This window comes from Cricetulus griseus, chromosome 2 (assembly GCF_003668045.3).
Source record: "Cricetulus griseus strain 17A/GY chromosome 2, alternate assembly CriGri-PICRH-1.0, whole genome shotgun sequence".
NCBI classification, from domain to species: Eukaryota; Metazoa; Chordata; class Mammalia; order Rodentia; family Cricetidae; genus Cricetulus; species Cricetulus griseus.
Genome location: NC_048595.1, coordinates 296,080,060 through 296,098,272, shown reverse-complemented (window position 1 = coordinate 296,098,272; position 18,213 = coordinate 296,080,060). Strand labels below are relative to the sequence as shown.

Genomic DNA, 18,213 nt, shown 5'->3' with positions numbered 1-18,213 from the left:
AAAATACAAAAATGATATTTATCCCATCCTAAATTAGAGGATTGAAGCTTTTTGTGTTTTACAACGGGTTCTCAGTGTGGACTTGACTAGCTTCAAGCTTATCCTGTATTGGGGACTGTCCTTGAACTCCTGATCCCCTCTAGCTCCCAACTTCGAGGGTCACAAGCATGTGCCTACATACCCAGCTCCATAGAATTAAATGTTTTCTCTTAATCGTCGATCAAGGAAGGGGTAGCCAGATTACTCAGTGGGTAGAGATGCTTGTCACCAAGACTGACTAAGTTTGATCCTTGGGTCTCATGTGATAGGGAAAAAACTAACTCTGCACACACCCATGCACACAATAAATTTCCCCCCTCCCCAAATTCCATTAACACAGTTGTACTATTCTTGTAAAAGCCTTTTGGTTGTTGGGTTTTTTTTTGTTGTTGTTGTTGTTGTTGTTGTTTATCTTTTTACCTTACCAGACAATCAATCTTTTAGTGACTTGTAATGAAAACAAGTCACAGAATCCTTAGAAATGTGTAGTCTTTTGATCAGATTCCTGTATTGGTACTTAAAGAAATTAAATCTAAAGCTAATTCACTCAAGGAGAAGAAAAAGTCAGTTCACATCTTGGATTTGCCTAAAACAAACATAAAAGGACATGAAAGCAAATTTTTCTATTTTATCTCCAATAAATTTCTAATTTTATTTTCAGGATAAAGATGGAAAACCACTATTGCCAGAGCCTGAAGAAAAGTCTAAGGTTGGAAAATAAGATTTTCCTAACACTTAAAAACAGCAGAAATATAAAGTATAAATTAGGATCATTTTTAAAAGACCACATTTCACATGCAACCTAAAACTGAGGCAAATTCTAATGGTAATTCAAGGCTCTTTTGCATATATTTTAATGATGGTTTCTCTCATGAATTATTAGCAGACTCTTAGTTTCTAAGCACCATTCACAAATCATTATTCATTAATGCCAAAAGAGCCTTTACATAATATTATCTTAGCATTTAATTTAGAATTTGATTTAGTAACTACATGAAATATTCTAACATGTTTATATTGCCTTAAATATACTTTTCAGTTTCCTGTCATGATGTCACTAGTCAGCATTTTTAATCACCTACTGTGTGCTTAGCATTTCTCCAAGTGCTTTCCATGTCTTTTCTTCTCCATTTCATTTTTAATGAGCCATTGAATAGAGTAGTATTGCTTGCTCGGGCCCAGGTGTGTGTGTGGGGGGGTTATTTAGTAGAGCATTCACAATTTCTCAGTAGATATACCACTGAGAAAAAACAGCTCTTATGTTCAAATGCCTACTCTGCCTGGAAGAGCAGGCATTAAGTGCCCCTGGCTCCTCAAAGAGCTGGGTGGCTTCCTTACCCCCTCCCACATAGATGATGGGCCACTAGTGAGCTCAATCTTGTGCAGCAACTGTGCTCAACTTAAGCCCTGAGAGTTCATGAGTGCAGCAGCCATGTCTTTTCTAGGAAACAGCACTCAGACCACTGCCTCTCTTTCTGTTCCTTCTTCCTTTTCACCATAGGGTATTTTTAGAGCATCCCCACATGGAGTGACTCTGCTGGGAGAAATGGGGCTATCAAACTTTCCTGCCAGAAACCATTTTCGATCTACTCGTACTTCCCCTTCTACTTCTTTGGTTATAGGAATTGAGTACATGAATTGTGTTTTATCTGCTTTATTATGAAGGAAATCATTAAGGACTAGTAAATGAATAGTCACTTTTAAAACTGCAGTTCTTCACTGAAGAAAATAGGAAATAGTATTTGGATAAAGCTCTGCTGCAAATCCTTTTGTTGCTTTGAAAAGTGATTTACTCCATTTTTTAATAATTAAAACTTAATTGAAATGTACTTGTAAATAAAATCATCACAAAGTGAGATTAACCAGACTGAAAGCCTGTGCCTCTCCATGGACTTCTGTGTAGTACCTATCAGGTTAGTAAATAAACCTTTAGCACTTTCACAGTGCTAAGGTGCTAAGGTGCTAAGGATTCTACACTCCTGTGCCATTTTCTCACATCGATAATGAGGAATATGCCTTATCAAGCTAGCTTTTGTTTTTACATAATACAATGTAGCTAAACCATATTAAACAAGAAAAAAAAAATGCCCTCCTATGCTTTTACAGAGAAGAGCATCTTCGTAACTCAGCATTTCTTGTTACAGTGCCTGAGTGAAGCAGAGCTGGTTGGACAACTCTCAGAAGATTTTGGCCGATCTGCATATCAAGACAAACCATCTCTACCAGCTGAGAAAATAGAAGTATGTTCTGATAATGTCTTAAAGGGGGTTTTAATGTTCATTTTTAATCTGAAAATGTGTGAAGCCCAATTATTATTACATGCAGGAGTTGACTTTAAAAGACCATGAAAGCCCACATGCCACAACCTTTTGTACATGGTGTTTCATCTTGTACATAGTTGTTTTCTGTTGCCAGTCCAACCCTAGTGTTTTTGTAGTTTAAACCCTGCAGTCATCAGGGAAGTGCTTACATCCAACCTTTCCTTTTGATGGCTGTTATTGGGCTGGTTAAATAAAATTGCCACACCTCTCAGCCCTTCCCACCTTTATGTCTACCAGAGTCATCCGTTCTGAATAATGTTTCTAGTCACAGCATTCCCCTGTTCCACCCCTGAACTTCCCACTCCCTATGAATGGATTCTGCACTTGCCACTAGTATATGCTAGCCCTGGTTTCCTTGCCACCAGGCTTACTGCATTACTGCACTACTCAATGGGAAGGCTCTGTAAAAGTGACCCTTTGTTATTGGTGCTTTCCCTCCCTTGTTCACCACACTCATTACTAAAAAGAATTCTCAAGACAGGGATTCTTAATTGATTTTTGTTTGTTTATGAGGACTGTGTGTGTGTGTGTGTGTGTGTGTGTGTGTCCCTGTTAATGCAATTGTTTGAAAAGGTTCTGAGCAACCCTAACATCTATCAGTGTAAATAGTAAAGTTTCTGATGAGAACATGCTTTGGTACTGCTCCTTCTCCAGGGTGCTTTGCACATAGGAAAACTTTGCTAAAGTGTCTGGAGTAAAAGCATTTGAAAATTACTGGGATCCTGTGCTTAGAATTCTTCACTGCATTGTGGTGAAAGCCTAAGAATATATACTTCTCACAAGATCTCCAGGGATCACTCTGAGACTCCTATTTAATGTCATTCCTTACATTCATGCTGTGAGAGATGTTGTATTATCAATTTTCTCCTATCACACATGTGAAACTGAGTCAGCAAGTTGCAATTACAGTAATTGAAATGCATGCATGTCACTCAATAAGCATTCAAAAGAATGCTGACACCTTACATCTCATAGTGTCTAATTGAGCCACCATTGTTCAGTTTAATTAGTCAAGTAGCCCTAAAGTTATTCAGAGTACCTGTTTCTTTTCTCAGAAATCTAAGGACACATCCCCAGCTCCTGTGGCTGAGGCTGTGCCTCGGGCCTCCATGTGCAGTATACAGTCAGTACCACCCAAACCAGCATCATTGGTAAGTGATGTTCTTAGCTTTGAAAGGGTCTTGAGCAAGTTCTGTTCTTCACCCCACCCCCACTTTCTACTATGTGTTGCCATGCTATTAAGCCCAGAAAAAGAAGCAAGAGCTAATGCATAGTTGCTGCTCATTGTTCTTCAAGCTTCAAGCTGTGCAGGAAACTTTATCTGCATTTCACTTTTAATTCAGGTGCTGCCTGCTGCTTTGCTTTTGTCTTCTGAAATTCCTTGTAGTTTCACAACTATCTCCAGTAATCCCTGTGTCCTGAAGTTTGACAGAAAGTCCAGTGCCACATTTCTTCCTGGTTTTGCACCCAAGTCATGACCATGATCCTGCCCGCTTTCCCACTGGAGGAAAGATAGAAGCATCCCTCTGCCTTCATTGTTTCTTGTCTTCTGCTTTTCTTCTATTTTTTGAAGTGTGATATTTAAGTAAGTCCTGATTTCATTTTGATTTCTGTGGGTTTCGTTTCTATTCTTTGATGACTCACAGACTTTACACTTACAAATCTGAATTCTAAGTGACTAGCTTTCTTATTCTAGGACACATATGTTCCAGATATTCTGTAGTATCTTCTTGTTATTGTTTGTGACACCAAGGATGGTGCTGGGGCTTGACTCATGCTTCCCACACATTCCTTAACTGACCTACATCTCCTGCTAGTCTCCTCATTCAATGTTTATAAGGACACTGTAAAGTCTGATCACTTTCCTGTGTAAATGAGGAGGCCAGGCGTTGTGTTGACCTTGAGGTGTACCTGTTATCCTGTCCTGATCTAAAACTGTGAGGAGAATGAGAAATGTGGTTCAGCTTTTACATATCTTTCAGTCTTCTATAAGATATGATCAAGACCTCGAGTTATGACATAGTCTGAACTTTCCTATATGGAAAACAGGCAGATGGAACACGGACGAAGGAGTCTTCTCTTGTAGGAATTTACAAAGGCTTCCATGTAGAGGGCAGGGTCATATTGAGAAGTGAAAATAACATTTCCCAGGGAAAACAGAGAGACAGAAATGCTTTAAAGCACTTGGTGTACATGGGATATGTTCATTTAGATCCTTGAGAGAACCAGTACCTACACAAAAAAAAAGGGGGGGGTATTTGTTCAGGTTAAAGTGTGGTGTGTGTCTTCTATCTATGAAAAATGTTCTGGCCAGGAAACATTCAACCTGTCCTATCCTTTGGTCCATACACATGGTTTCTTCATTTCTCCTTAAATGCCTCATCTGTGCTTCTTTTTCATTTGCTTGAATGTTGGCATAGTCATGTCTGGCTTGTAGCATCATGAGTGAGCACATTTCATTCTGAATAGCAAGACTCAGGTGGGTTGTTCTCATTGTGCACTGAGGACGGTTAGTCACAGACAGGAGGATCCTGAGTCAACTGATAGTCCTGTGACTAATGGAAGCACAGAGAACAAACTTATACCCTACCCTGGGCCTGGCCAAGCTTGGTGGCAGAGATTCTGCCTTCTTCCCCTTCTGTCAGCTTCTGTTATCTTTATCTTCTTTTTTTCATGGGCCAAAATTCTAGCTGGATCTTGTAAGGTTGTAAGTGTCAATAAAAAATTGCATACATAGTTCTTAATATAAGAAACGTGCTTTAATTTTTAACATTCTTAACATTTCAAAACCCCCATGCTAATCAAATTGATGGTTCAAGTTATTAAAGATAACATAGACCTGAAATAAGCATGTGCCTTTCTGAGTTGGTAAGGGTGAGTAACAACTTAGTTTTAACCTTCTGTGTGCTTGCAAAAGGGCATGGTGCCAGATGATGCTGTAGAAACTTTGGCTGGAAGTCTGGGGGAAAGGGAAGTAAATCCAGAAGACGAAAAACCTGTGGTGGATAAACTCAAGGTAATGACAGCTTAGATGCTTCTGCAAATGATTTACTAACCACCCACCTCTGCCCTCCAATAAGTTAATACTTAGTTTTTGAAAGTATGTCTGTAAAGCATGAGCAGCTGTCTTTCTTTGACACTGCATATATCCTGTTTAGTAAGCTAAACCTTAGGAAGTGCTATCATTGATCCACTATTGCAGATAGGTAGCATGCCTGTATCCAAGTTCCATGAATCCCACTATTGTCTACCTGGATTCATCCTTTGCTGAGGGCTCCTAAGAAAAGTAGCATGTGCCTAATACTCCTCCCAGCCTGCCCTTTAGCCCTGCAGGCTGAGAGGTGGTACTTGAGCCTGCTAAACTGCAAGAGTGTTAAAGTTTAAGAATCTGTTATCAATGACCATGTGCTTGTTTGAAGTTAACAATAGATTACTTCAAATTTAAATTCTGAAGAATGCATTTATAGAAGGAGACACTAACTCCACCACTTTTATATAGGAGAAATCTAAAGAAGAAGACCGTGAAAAACTTGGTAAAAAAGAAGAAACAATTCCTCCTGATTATAGACTAGAAGAGGTCAAGGTGAGCAGGCTGAGTATTTTCTCATTTTGTTTCCTAACTAAATTTTATATACATAAAGACGGAGCTGAGAACAGATCTGGAACAAAAAGATCCTATTTCTTTATATTCTGACCCTAGATTGTATTAGTACTAACATCATGTTAGAATACCAGATAAGGTGCTAAAACAAATTCTTTTAAAATTTGTTCATTTTAATTTCATATGTGTATGTACTGAATTTATATCATTTCCCCTCCTTCTCCCTCCGACTCCTCTCATGTCTCTATACCTCCCCTTCTCCTTCAAATTCATAGCCTCTTTTTCTTTATTATTGTCACATACACACACATACATACATGTATATACATAAGTTAATATATAAATAAAAGCTAACGAGTCCATTTAGTGTTACTTAACTGTATGTTTGTTTTTATGACTTAGCACTTGGTTTGGATGAGCAGTTATGGAGCTCATCCCTGGGGGATATTGTTTCTCCTTCTCTCAGCTCTTCATCTAGAGATGGGGTCCCATGAGATTTCCCTCTTCCACATTGTCAAGTCAACTGATAATGTCATTGTTCGAGTCTTGTTTAGGCGACCAAATTGTTGAGATTTCATGAATGCAGCTTCCCTGTCATATACAGAAGATGCAACCCTGCAGGAGACATCCTGGCCTTCTGGCTCTTGAACTCTTTCTGCTTGTTCATCTACGATGTTCCCTAAACCTCAGTTGTGGGGTCATGTCATAGTTATATCCATTGGAGCTGGGGACCTCATGGTTAGTTGCTCTCTGCATTCTCGTTAGTTGTAGCTTTATGTAATAGTCTTCATCTGCTGCAACAAGAAGCTTCTCTGAGGGATGAGAGCTTCACTTATCTGTGGATATAAGGATTATTATTAAGAGCATAGTTAAGACACATGCAAGTAATATTATATGGACTCAACAGCTTACATTTGGGAATACATATATACATATGTACAAATATACATATATACATATACATATATACAAATACATATATGCATAAAATAATAATTGATAAAAAAGAGGCCACAAATTGGAAGGGAGAGTGAGGAGTGGTATATGGAGGAGTTTGGAAGGAGGAAGGGTAAGGGAGAGATGTTGTAATTAAAATAAAATATCAAAAACAACCAGAGCATGCAGTTAGAGATCATACTGGTTTGGGAAGGTGCAATAGTACATTCTCCTCAAAGTTCCGTGGCCTCACCAGCCATGGATACTTGTCTATGTTCACAATACCAGACACAAATTCTTTCCTGTTGGGCAGGACTTAAGTCCAATAACAAAGCTGTTGGGTAGCACCAAGGTATGTGTCATTACTGTACCTTTACAGATATCTTGTCACTACTAGTCATCGTGGTTCATACCCATCACAGGTGGGCAGGACTGGTGATTGCTTTTCTCTCTTGGCAGTTTGGATAGCACCTTCTAATACAGTGAGAGTTATTCCTCGGGGAGGAGGCTTCCAGGTCAATTCCCCCAAGTCCTGTGTCCAAAGTTGTAGTGGTGTCAGCAATAGGTACTTACCTTCAAATTCTGTGAGGCAACCAAGGTGACAGCAACAGAGACTAAAACATATTCTTCAGTAGCCCTTTCTTCCTTTAATAGGAAGAAAAATTAGCATCTAGGCACCAAATATTTTTCTCTTTAGACATGTGATTTGTTTTAATACCACAAACATAGGAAAACCTTTTGGAGGTTAAACAAACAAATGAAAACCATCATGTACAATTACTTCCTATGCAGAAAACTTTTCAGTTCTTAAATAGAAGCTGAAAACATGAGAACTTGTTAAACATTGAGTAAAGTGATGTTGACCTGTCCTCTGCATGGCGAAAGGACAGGATGTGTAGAACAAGTGGCCAATGGAAAAATCCCACTATGATGAGTTTCAGTGTGCATTTTAAACAGAGCAGCACATAGGCAGTTGAACAAATAGTCATTTTCATAACATGCCACTGACAGAAATGTTAAAATGTACTTCAGTAGCAGTTGTGAGAAGCTGAATTCAGAGTCCTCACCCATCCACATGCACTAGTTTATTTTGCAACTCAAGATCTTACACTGAATTCTCCTTAAAATTTATTATCCTGGACACTTCTGAATTTCATACCGCAACCAAAAGTGATGGCATCCCTTTTGTTTGCAGCTTGTATGTACATTGTTTTAAAAATTCTTCAGGACAGTTTCAAGGCCACAAATCTATCTGTCTCTGATCCTAGTTCCACAGAAGCAGGCCATCCGTAGTTAACTTAGCAGGAAGCTGGCTACTTTCTCCCTGACCTCACTGAATCTTAGTAGTGCTACCTCAGGGATTGGTTGTTCTGGCCCTATATTTAGTGTTAGTTTTGTCCTTTGAACTTATCTCACACATTGTCAGTTGCCCATGCTTTATCATATTTCCAGGGTGCTGACTTGACCTCTTGTTTAAATACCACTTTCATTCATCATCTGTGCTCACATTAGGTAGCTATAGCAAGGGTCTGCTCTCTGTATTCAGAACTCAAGTTCCCCCTTCCTGCCACTGGTTAATGAGGTAGTATAAGGTGGACTTCAAGTTTAATATAGAGCCAAGGAGGCCTCAGGGTCCCATGCCTCACTTGGGATATTTACTGCCTTTTCAGCTAAGACGTGGTCTAGGAGTAGGAGATTCCGCCTTTAAAGAAGAGCCAAAGCTACAAGTGAACTCAAAGGACAAGAGGGTTGTGTTAGCTATCAGAAAGCAGCAGATAGCTCTAAACAATTACATAGCACATTTGAAATGTAACAAAGCAAAACATTTTAACCACTTTCCTAGGGAAAATCTTTGTATGTACTCTTGTTCTCATTTATTTTTACACAGATAAATAAACTGAATTTAGCATTAATCTATACATCTTTTATTTTTAATATTTGTTATTATTTTTGGTTTTGCTCTGTTACTCAAAAGTACCATTGGAAGCCACATTTGAAACTTAACATAATCCAAGCTCTATATTTGAGAGTGCTTCACCCAGAAAAAAAGCTCCCTGAGAGTTGGGGCTTCAGCTGATTTTTATTATGTTCCCAGTGTTTCCTTATACATTGGAGGTTTGCTGACACACCCCTGATACATACTGCTTTAATAGTTCATATATTTTTCTTTTGTGTTCATTTCTGTTCTTCTGTGTCACAAGCCACAGTGAATGAGCTATTAGACTCCTTGGCCAAGGAAAATGTGATGCATATAAGTTGACTGTGAATCTGAACTGAATTCAGTGGATATAGTCTCTGCTATGATGATGCTTCTTAAGTGGATAATTAGTATGTAAAGTAATTAATGTTATGTTTTCACTCTGAATAGGATAAGGATGGAAAACCACTCCTGCCGAAAGAGCTTAAGGAACAACTTCCTGTAAGCAATGTGCTTTCTCTAAGTCTGTCTTCTGTGGCCTCTGACTGGTAATCTGGGAAGGGAATAGCTTTTCCTTTTAGTGAGCTGGTGGATACTGAAAAAGGAGGTATGCCAGCATTATTTTTGTTGATATGTTTTCTGTTTCTTGCAGCCATTGAGTGATGACTTCCTTCTTGATGCATTGTCTCAGGACTTTTCCAGTCCTGAAAACATACCCTCTCTTGTAAGTATGAAGCACATAGTTAACTATTTTTCTCTTCTTTTCTTGTCCTTCCTTCTGTCCATCCGTCTGTCCTCCCTCTCTCCCTCCCTCCTTCCCTCTCCTTTCTTTCTTTATTTTTTCTTTCTTTCTAGTTTTTTGAGGCAGAGTTTCTTGGAACTGTAATACTGAGCTGTGTCACCCCCTTCCTGAGACATGTCTAAGCAGATTTGAGATAAAGCAATTTACTTTTTAAAAATGTTCTTTTAGAAAATTAACAATCAGGCTGGAGAGATGGCTCAGAGGTTAAGAGCACCAACTGCTCTTCCAGATGTCCTGAGTTCAATTTCCAGTAACCACATGGTAGCTCACAACCATGCGTTATGAGATCTGGTGCCCTCTTCTGATGTGCAGATATACATGGAAACAGAATGTTGTATACATAATAAATAAATAAAATCTTTTAAAAAAAGAAAATTAATAATCAAAGGAAAAATTGTCAGGATGAAAAATATAGTTTATGAAATAGAAATAACAGACTAGAAAATCATGTGGGACACTGTTACAAACTCTAGTGGCAAAGAAAGTTTTGTATATTGACTCATAAAATTCAAATAGAATGGAGTAAGTATAAACAGAGACTTTTCTGTCCCACCCGGTCCCAAAGTCAATTCTAAATAATCACTCAGAGGCTTAATAGTAATTACAAACTGCTTGGCCTAATAGCTCAGGCTTATTACTAACTGTCTCTTACATTTAAATTAATCCATTTCTATTAATCTATTTATTGCTGAGTGGCTGTGGCATTACTGGTCTGCTGACATCTTGCTTCTTGAGAAGCTGGCTGCTGTCTCCCTTGATTCTGCCTTTCTTCTCCCTGTATCTCTCCTTGGATTTCCTGCCTGACAAAGCAGCTTCTTTATTAACCAATGGTAATAAAATATATTCACAACATACAGAAGGGCTATCCCACAGCACAAGTAACTACTGCATAGACCATCCTTGTTGGTCATAGTAAAATAGAACAGAAATTATGGGGAAAGTATAATTTTAAAAATGTTCTTTCAATAACACTAAAATCAAGAAGTAAATTCAGAATATACTATTGAAAATAAAACAACATAAAATTAAATTTAAAAGTAGCCAAATCAGAATACATGTATTTTCTGCCATTTATCTTTAAAATAAGACAAGGTAAATTTGATGAATTTCATATCTGTTGAATTTTAATTTTCTAACAGTCATAGTATGGAGAGTAGGAAGATTAAGCCTGTGTGCAACTTAGCACTGAACATGCTTGGAGAGAGCATAGTCCTGTGCTGACTGCCTGGAAGCTGTTCCTTTTGAAAACACAGGCACTTTGTAAAATACTGGCAAGTGTACATGTGTGTCAGAGATCAATTCTGTTTTTATATTTCAAAGACAATCATTACTTGGTTCTTACAAACATCAAATCTTAAAAAGTACTGGTGAGTATAATAGAGGAAAAGGAGAACACAGTAAACTCAAATTTGGTATAAAAATTTGTATAAAATTTGTATAAAAAAGATGTAACAGGCAGTACAAGAGTTAAACTGATTTGGGGAAAAACTGCACAAAAACTTTAAAGAAATTCTAGACAAAAATACATTCATAAAGCCTGAAAAAGGCAAAACTAAAGAAGACATGAGAACTTCTCACATACTACTTCCATTAAGCAGTTAAGGGCTTACTTCTAAATGTCAGTGTCTAGGTAGTACCTCCATGACACAAGTATGTCATCATAAGTTGCTTCTTACAAATACTCCCTCTCACTTTTAAAAATCTTATCAAGTAGCCAGGCGGTGGCAGCATCCACCATTAATCCCAGCACTGGGGAGACAGAGACAGGTATTGAAGTCATTTTTTACCAAAATCATAAATATTCATTGGCACGGAAATTGTCAATATAGCATAGTAATATAGCCACTAGAAATAATCAAATAGTTATATCCATATAAAAGATAAATTTAACATGTGATGGTGCATGCCTCTAATCCCAGTAAGAGGCAGGTGGGTCTCTGAGAGTGCCTGGGCAGTCTTGTGTACATAGTAAGATCCTGTATCAAAAACTGAAACAGGGCTGGAAAGTTTTCTCAGTGGTTATGGTCTCTTAATTACTTGCTCTTACAGAGGTCCCAGGTCTGATTCTCAGTACCTACTTGGCTGCTTACAACTGCCTGTAATTATAGGCCCAAGGGATCTGATGCCTACTTCTTACCTTCACAGACACGAAGAATATATTATATATATATATATATATATTATATATATATATATGGATAAAACACTTATATAAATGAAATATATAAATCTTAAAAACAAAACTATATATTTGAAATTTAACATACATTCATTCTTTAAATAAAAACCTTGAAAGAGTAGCAATCACTTAATGGTATCTGTTTACTGCCAAGAACAAAATATTTAATATAAAATGAGAGACATTTTCTAAAATTATAAAACTTTGATTTCTGTTGAATGTTGTAAGTCATTAACAACAAATAAAAAGTAATTGACAAATATTCAAAAGGAATGCTTGTGTATATTTGTGGGTATGATTGTTTTCAGATAAGACTTATCAATGATAGCATGTGTGCTAGTGTCTTGTTGGGAGCCCATTCCCTATGGAGGAATACTATTGCAGGCCAGATACAGCAAAGAGGGCCTAGGCCCTCCCACAAATGATGTGATGGATTTTGAAGGTTCCCCATGGAGGGCCTCACTATCCCTGAGAAGGAGTTAGGGGGTGGGTTTGGGGGAGTTGGTGGGGAACATGGGAGGATGGGAGGGCAAGGGAATGGGGGGATTGATATGTATATATGAGTAGTAATTAAAGAATTTTTGAAAATCCTTATAAGATTACCTCCAGATTTTAAAAAAAAACAACAAAATAAAAACCCAAACCAGTTAATATTATTAATAGGAGATTGTAAACATAAAAAATACAAAATAAAAATGAATAGAAAATAAAGGCACAGAAATAGGAATCTATCTAAGATGGGTTCATTGTTCTAGAAGAACAATGGCTAAACCCTTGTATAGTTAATGAATTATTTTGTTATTAAAAGATCCCTAAGTTACCTTCTGCAACTCAATAAAACTATTCTAGAATGTATTTGAGAAGTAGATCTGTAAAAATATAAAAGCATAAGTATTTTTAAATGTTTTAGGTATTATTAGCCCATTAAACATTTGGGCCTTTGATACAGTGATAATTAGTAAAAACAGCATCACTTGTTCCAAGAAGCATTAAAAAAGAAATCAATGGAGATGAGGAATGTAGCATTTTAAAAGGAAACTGAGAATGAATTTTATTTCAAAAACTTTCAAAAATAATTTGTTGTACATACTTCAGAACAAAAAACTACTGGTGGCTTAAGACATGTAGTACAGTATGACAGTGAAGTGAACATATGATATAAAAGTTTAATTATGCCAATAGCAAACAGGCCTACTGTCCATTGTTTCCACAGTATGTATTCTTATTAGACAGTGCCAGTGCTGTGGATTTTTAAAGACCCGTTTATTTTTTTAAATGAAGTAAATATTTCTATATGGTAGAAGAAAAGTATTTTGAAGTTTTTTACCATAAAGAAATGATAAATATTTGCAGAGATAGATTTTAGCTTCATTTAAACCTTACATAATATATAAAGGTATTTTAACATCGTCCTTTACTCCATTCATATGTACAGATTTTTTACTCTTTTGTGTCAGTTAAAAATAAAGAAGTTTAAATGATTTAGTCTCATTTAAACATTACCTAATATACAAAGGTATTTTAACATTGTCCTTTACTCCATTAATATGTTCAGATTTTTTACTCTTTTGTGTCAGTTAAAAATAAAGAAGTTTAAATTTTTCTCTTCCACAGAATTCCTATCTCTCGTCAAGACCATAACACTGAATATCACAATTTTTAAAGATCTAACTTTATCTAACTGGAGCATCGGATATGAGGCTATACTCCTTCTTCTGAACTCTAAAGCCCTCCTCAACTTGGCACTGAACAGAAACTAAGCTGGAAAGATTTTAAGTCCCCACCCCCCAAAAGACCTGTCTATAATTTATAGAGAGCATAATTGCAAAATACTTTTTTAAAACTTCTAATAACCCAGTGTCTAACAAGAAGAACATAAATAAGCTACAGAAATCTGAGTAGATTGTTGGGTGACATTTACAAAAACAAATATGAAATAGAAACAGGAAGTCACAAGTTGAACAGATGTCTCAGTGGTTAAGAGTACATACTGTTCTTCCAGAGGGCCCAAATTCAGTTCCCAGCACCCACAAAAGGTAGCTCACAGCTTTTTCTAACTACCGCTTCAGAGGATCCAGTGCCCTCTTGTTAGCTTCATGGGCAACCGTTCTCACATACACATTCACCTTCACAGGTGCACATACATACACATAATTAGCAGTAAAAATAGGTGTAAGAAAATAGAAATGAGAAGTTGTAAAAATACTATAGAGATGGAAATAGAAAGACAATGCATCCAAAACTGCTGAGAGGCATGAGTAAAGGTGATCGGCAGCATGAAGTGGTTTGAAGAGTTGTATTTTAAGCAATGATATGGTGGTCATAATCTTATATGCAACATGTTAACAGTAACTTTTTAATAAAAGGAATTTGAAGATGCCAAACTTTCTGCTGCCATCTCTGAAGTAGTTTCCAAGACGCCTGCTCCCAACACGAACGCAGCAGCCCCACCACCTGACACTGAGGTAAGCAACATGTCTTCCTTGGGAAATATTCTTAAAATAGCAACGTGAAAGAAAATAAGGCACTGTCTAGCACAAATGAAAACAGGAAAAATTATTGGAAAGACTGGCAATGTCCCCTTGTATTACCGAAAGCCTTAGATTGGTGATTCTGGGAGACAAGTCCTATCTGTGAGGTGACAAGAAATGGCAGGATAATGGCTCTGAGTTTTATGGCTGTACTTTGTCATGTCCTCCCCCATCTGATATCACTTAGAGGAGCCACAAAACCAAAGACATACTCATGCTCTGCTGAGAACTCTGCTTGCTAGCCGTCTGACTATATTAGTGGATTAAAATGGAAATCAATTTGTTTATGGAATCTCTAGGTACTATTTAGGTCACTTATTTGTCTGTAGCCCCTGATATTTCCAACAAAAGACTTCCTTAACCTGGTGGTATTTTCATGAGCAAGCTGTCTAGCGGAGGCGGAAGCTTGCACTGCTCTTTGTCTCTTCCACTGTCAGCATATCCGTCCCCTGACACTGCCTATTCCTGTGACTTACTCCTAGATGTTCATACTGAAATGATGGGGTTCCTGGGTGATTTTCCTGAACAATTTGGCCAACTTGTAACTAATTGAGAATTATTTACCTTTTAGCACAGAGACAAAGACCTCAATGATGCTTTGGATGAACTCTCTGACAGTCTTGGGGAAAGACAGCCTGACCCAGATGAAAACAAACCAGTAGATGACAAAGTAAAGGTAAAAGATAATCCCCTCCCCTCCACAGAGGAGAAAGACACCCTGGCATTGTCTGGAGGTGGGGAGCATCTGGGCCACTCCATCTAGTTGTCCTGTTTTATGGGGTAGCTTGCATTTATTTTTTCTCACTAAAGATTATGTTTGGGGTACAGATGGCATTACAGAAAACATTCCTGTTTCCAGACTTAATTATAAAATGAAAGCACAGCTATGTTTGAAGTTTTTTTTTCCTCTTCCAATATTTTTTTCCTGGTCTTATTTGGGAATCAGGACCTTTACCCAAAGGCATATACTTGAGTGGCTACCCTTTGAATTCATAGTGGCAGAGCTTACACATGTAGCACAGATTTCCCCTGTACCTCTTTTGCAAGTATAACCGAATCTGCATTCAAACTGTATGTGAGAACTTTTACTCAGCAGAAGTATATCTAGAAGGACATAATGAACTAACTGCACTATATTCACTGTGTATAAACATTTATATTTACAACACAATATTTAACAAGCCATTGCAACTGACTTGATCATATATTAGAATCAAGAAATAACTGGAGTTGGGGAGATGGATCAGTGAGTAAAGTGCTTGGCACACAAGCCTAACAAGATGAGTTCAAATCCTTGGTCATGTAGTGTGAGTGTCTATAATTCCAGCTCATACACAGAGATCAGAGGCACAGACAAGAGAGCAGTTGGAAGCTTGTGGACCAGCTAGTCTGGTATGTGCATTGGCAAAGCAACAGACCCTATATGAAACAAAATGGAAATTGAGGAATGACATTCAAGGTTGTTCTCCAACCTCTATACCCATGCTGTGGCGTGCACACATGCACACACACACTCTCACACACACACACAAATCATGCACACGAGAATAATAGAAGAAATAAGAGAAGTAACTTTCTGAGCATCTGAAGCAATGTTGAAAAGATGCAGGACATTGTAATTGTCATTCTATCATCATTGTGTAACTATTGAGATTAACTTAACCTATATTTTTAAAACTAAATTGTAATGCAGCACAGAGATTAATCTGTACTCCACAGAATCTGTGATCAAGACCAGGGAACCTCATAGGGAGGGGTACCAGGATGTCCATGGCTTGCTCAGCAGCGGGTATGCTCAGGTGTCAGTGTCTTCTGTCTTGCCCCTTTGCAGTGTTTTAAAATGGAATTACAAATATTATCTCGATGTGTGCCAAGGCATGGAGACCTGGCTTTTAATATGAAAAGCAAAATCTAATCAGAAAAAAACCATTTCATTCCATTGGGCTTCTAGCTACCAATAAAGTTTCTGAGAGTAACTATTTGATCCTTTCATTTGAAAATTCAGATATGGGCTGACACATAGAAAATAGGTATTCACATTTTCAGCAGCTCTCTGCTTACCATCCATTTTGTTGCTCTGTTTCTTATGTTTTGTTTCAGGAAAATACAGTAACTGTAGTGTATTTTGTAAGTGAAGAAGGAAATGAACATCCTTTTATTTCTTCAATGTTTATAGGAAAAAGTTAAAGCAGAACATAGTGAAAAACTGGGAGAAAGAGAAGACACCATCCCACCTGACTATAGGCATCTTCTGGACGATGACGGGCAGGTAAACTAAGGCACACAGTCTATTTTAGGTCACTGCTCTAACTTGTCTGGAAGTGAATGGAAACTTCACTCTTGCAGTGCATAAAAACACATCATGACAGTACTTTTAATGTCCCCCTAGAGGTGACAAGTAGGGTTTCTACCCCTCTTCTTGAGATAGTCTTATTACTCATGTTCTGAGTCCTGCTGTAAAAACACCACTGAGTAATGCTTACTGATTCTTTATAATTATCCCAAGAAATATATAGTTAATTTTTCAAGAAGTTTCTAAAAAATGACTGAAGCAATGAGATGTCACAGTAAGCAGTCTGTGTGTAAAGAGACCAGATGAGGTGCAGTGGTGGAAAAAACTGAGAGGGCAAATAAACAAGACTGCCCATCTCCCTTCTCCCACAATAATGCAGTGCCTGGGGACAGATAAAACCTCTCTGTAGTCACCCATCTGTTTCCCCATTACACAGTCCCTAAATTTTTGTTTCCTTAAGCCACAATGATTGCCTCCCCCTTTCTGTTTGGGGATGGATGAGTCATCCTTCCCAAGCCTGTTATCAATGGAGCAAGAAGTCCAAGTTCCATCTGTATACTCTGAAGCCTTCAGTGGGGAAGCCCCTCCCCGACCAAAGTCTCAGTGCCTGCTGGAATAGGAGCTGTTCATTTTACTTACATTAAGTATTCCTGGCAATTCTGTATCCTGCTATTATTCACCATCCCTCATGTTGATATTGCCACATCATCTTGCTTGCCATCATTGGAGGTGTTTCATTTAGCCCTTGCCTTAAGATGGATAAAAGCCCTATAAGTTAGTGGTACATGTAATTCCTGTCTGAAGATAATCTTTGGAGTTGGCTTATACATATATGTGGTTAAACAAACATCTACCTTGTTTTTAAGGGTAAACCAGAGAAGCCACCTACAAAGAAATCAAAGGTAAATACCATAATGTATACTTCCATTGTTCTTAGTATAGATGTAGCCTTCTTTTAAACTTTAAAGAACTAAAATTTGTCAGATATTTTTGTTCTGTGCCAATGTGTGCAGATATGCAATTATATTACTAACTCTAATTTATTTCTCACAAGAGCCTTTTAAAAACATTACCAGATTTCTGAGTGAGAAAACGTTTAGTAAAGAGTGTAAGATTAACCAAGCATGGTGATGCATGCCTTTAACCCCAACTTTTTTAAGGGAAACAGAAAAATAAGAAGTTCACAGTTACGTAGTGAATTTGAGATTGGTTTAGGCTACATGAGACTGTCCCCTAACCCCCAAAATGAAAGAATATAAGAAAATGAAAATGCTCAGGTTTTCCTGCCTTATGTATCCTTTACATAGTATAGTCTTTTTAGGAAAACAAATGCCAGTGAGCGTTTCTTGTTAAGCATATCTTACTGTTAATTGTGTGAGATGGTTATCTCCATGTGTTTCTGCTAACATCATAGAAGCCTGATCATGACCAGGACCCCATTGATGCCCTCTCACAAGATTTGGACAGCTGCCCCTCAACTACAGAGAACTCACAGCATACAGGAAAGGTACTATGCTTTTTCATACTGATTTCTTTGAACTACACATGAGCATGTATATACACATCTACGCAATTTTCACAGTGTAGAATGAA

The 18,213-nt window shown here is 37.6% G+C and overlaps 1 protein-coding gene across 9 annotated transcripts in view; it reads left to right on the top strand.

Annotated features, from left to right (window-relative positions):
- Window positions 1-18,213, top strand: part of Cast (calpastatin) — a 97,588-nt gene that overhangs the window by 71,818 nt on the left and 7,557 nt on the right. For all 9 annotated transcript variants that reach the window (XM_027401859.2, XM_035440460.1, XM_027401860.2 and 6 more), the window contains 12 exons: window positions 701-748; window positions 2,184-2,279; window positions 3,416-3,511; window positions 5,278-5,376; window positions 5,860-5,943; window positions 9,266-9,316; window positions 9,468-9,539; window positions 14,163-14,261; window positions 14,899-15,003; window positions 16,504-16,596; window positions 17,487-17,522; window positions 18,035-18,127. In XM_027401859.2, the coding sequence (XP_027257660.1) occupies window positions 701-748; window positions 2,184-2,279; window positions 3,416-3,511; window positions 5,278-5,376; window positions 5,860-5,943; window positions 9,266-9,316; window positions 9,468-9,539; window positions 14,163-14,261; window positions 14,899-15,003; window positions 16,504-16,596; window positions 17,487-17,522; window positions 18,035-18,127 (972 nt within the window). The remainder of the gene's footprint in view (window positions 1-700; window positions 749-2,183; window positions 2,280-3,415; window positions 3,512-5,277; window positions 5,377-5,859; window positions 5,944-9,265; window positions 9,317-9,467; window positions 9,540-14,162; window positions 14,262-14,898; window positions 15,004-16,503; window positions 16,597-17,486; window positions 17,523-18,034; window positions 18,128-18,213) is intronic.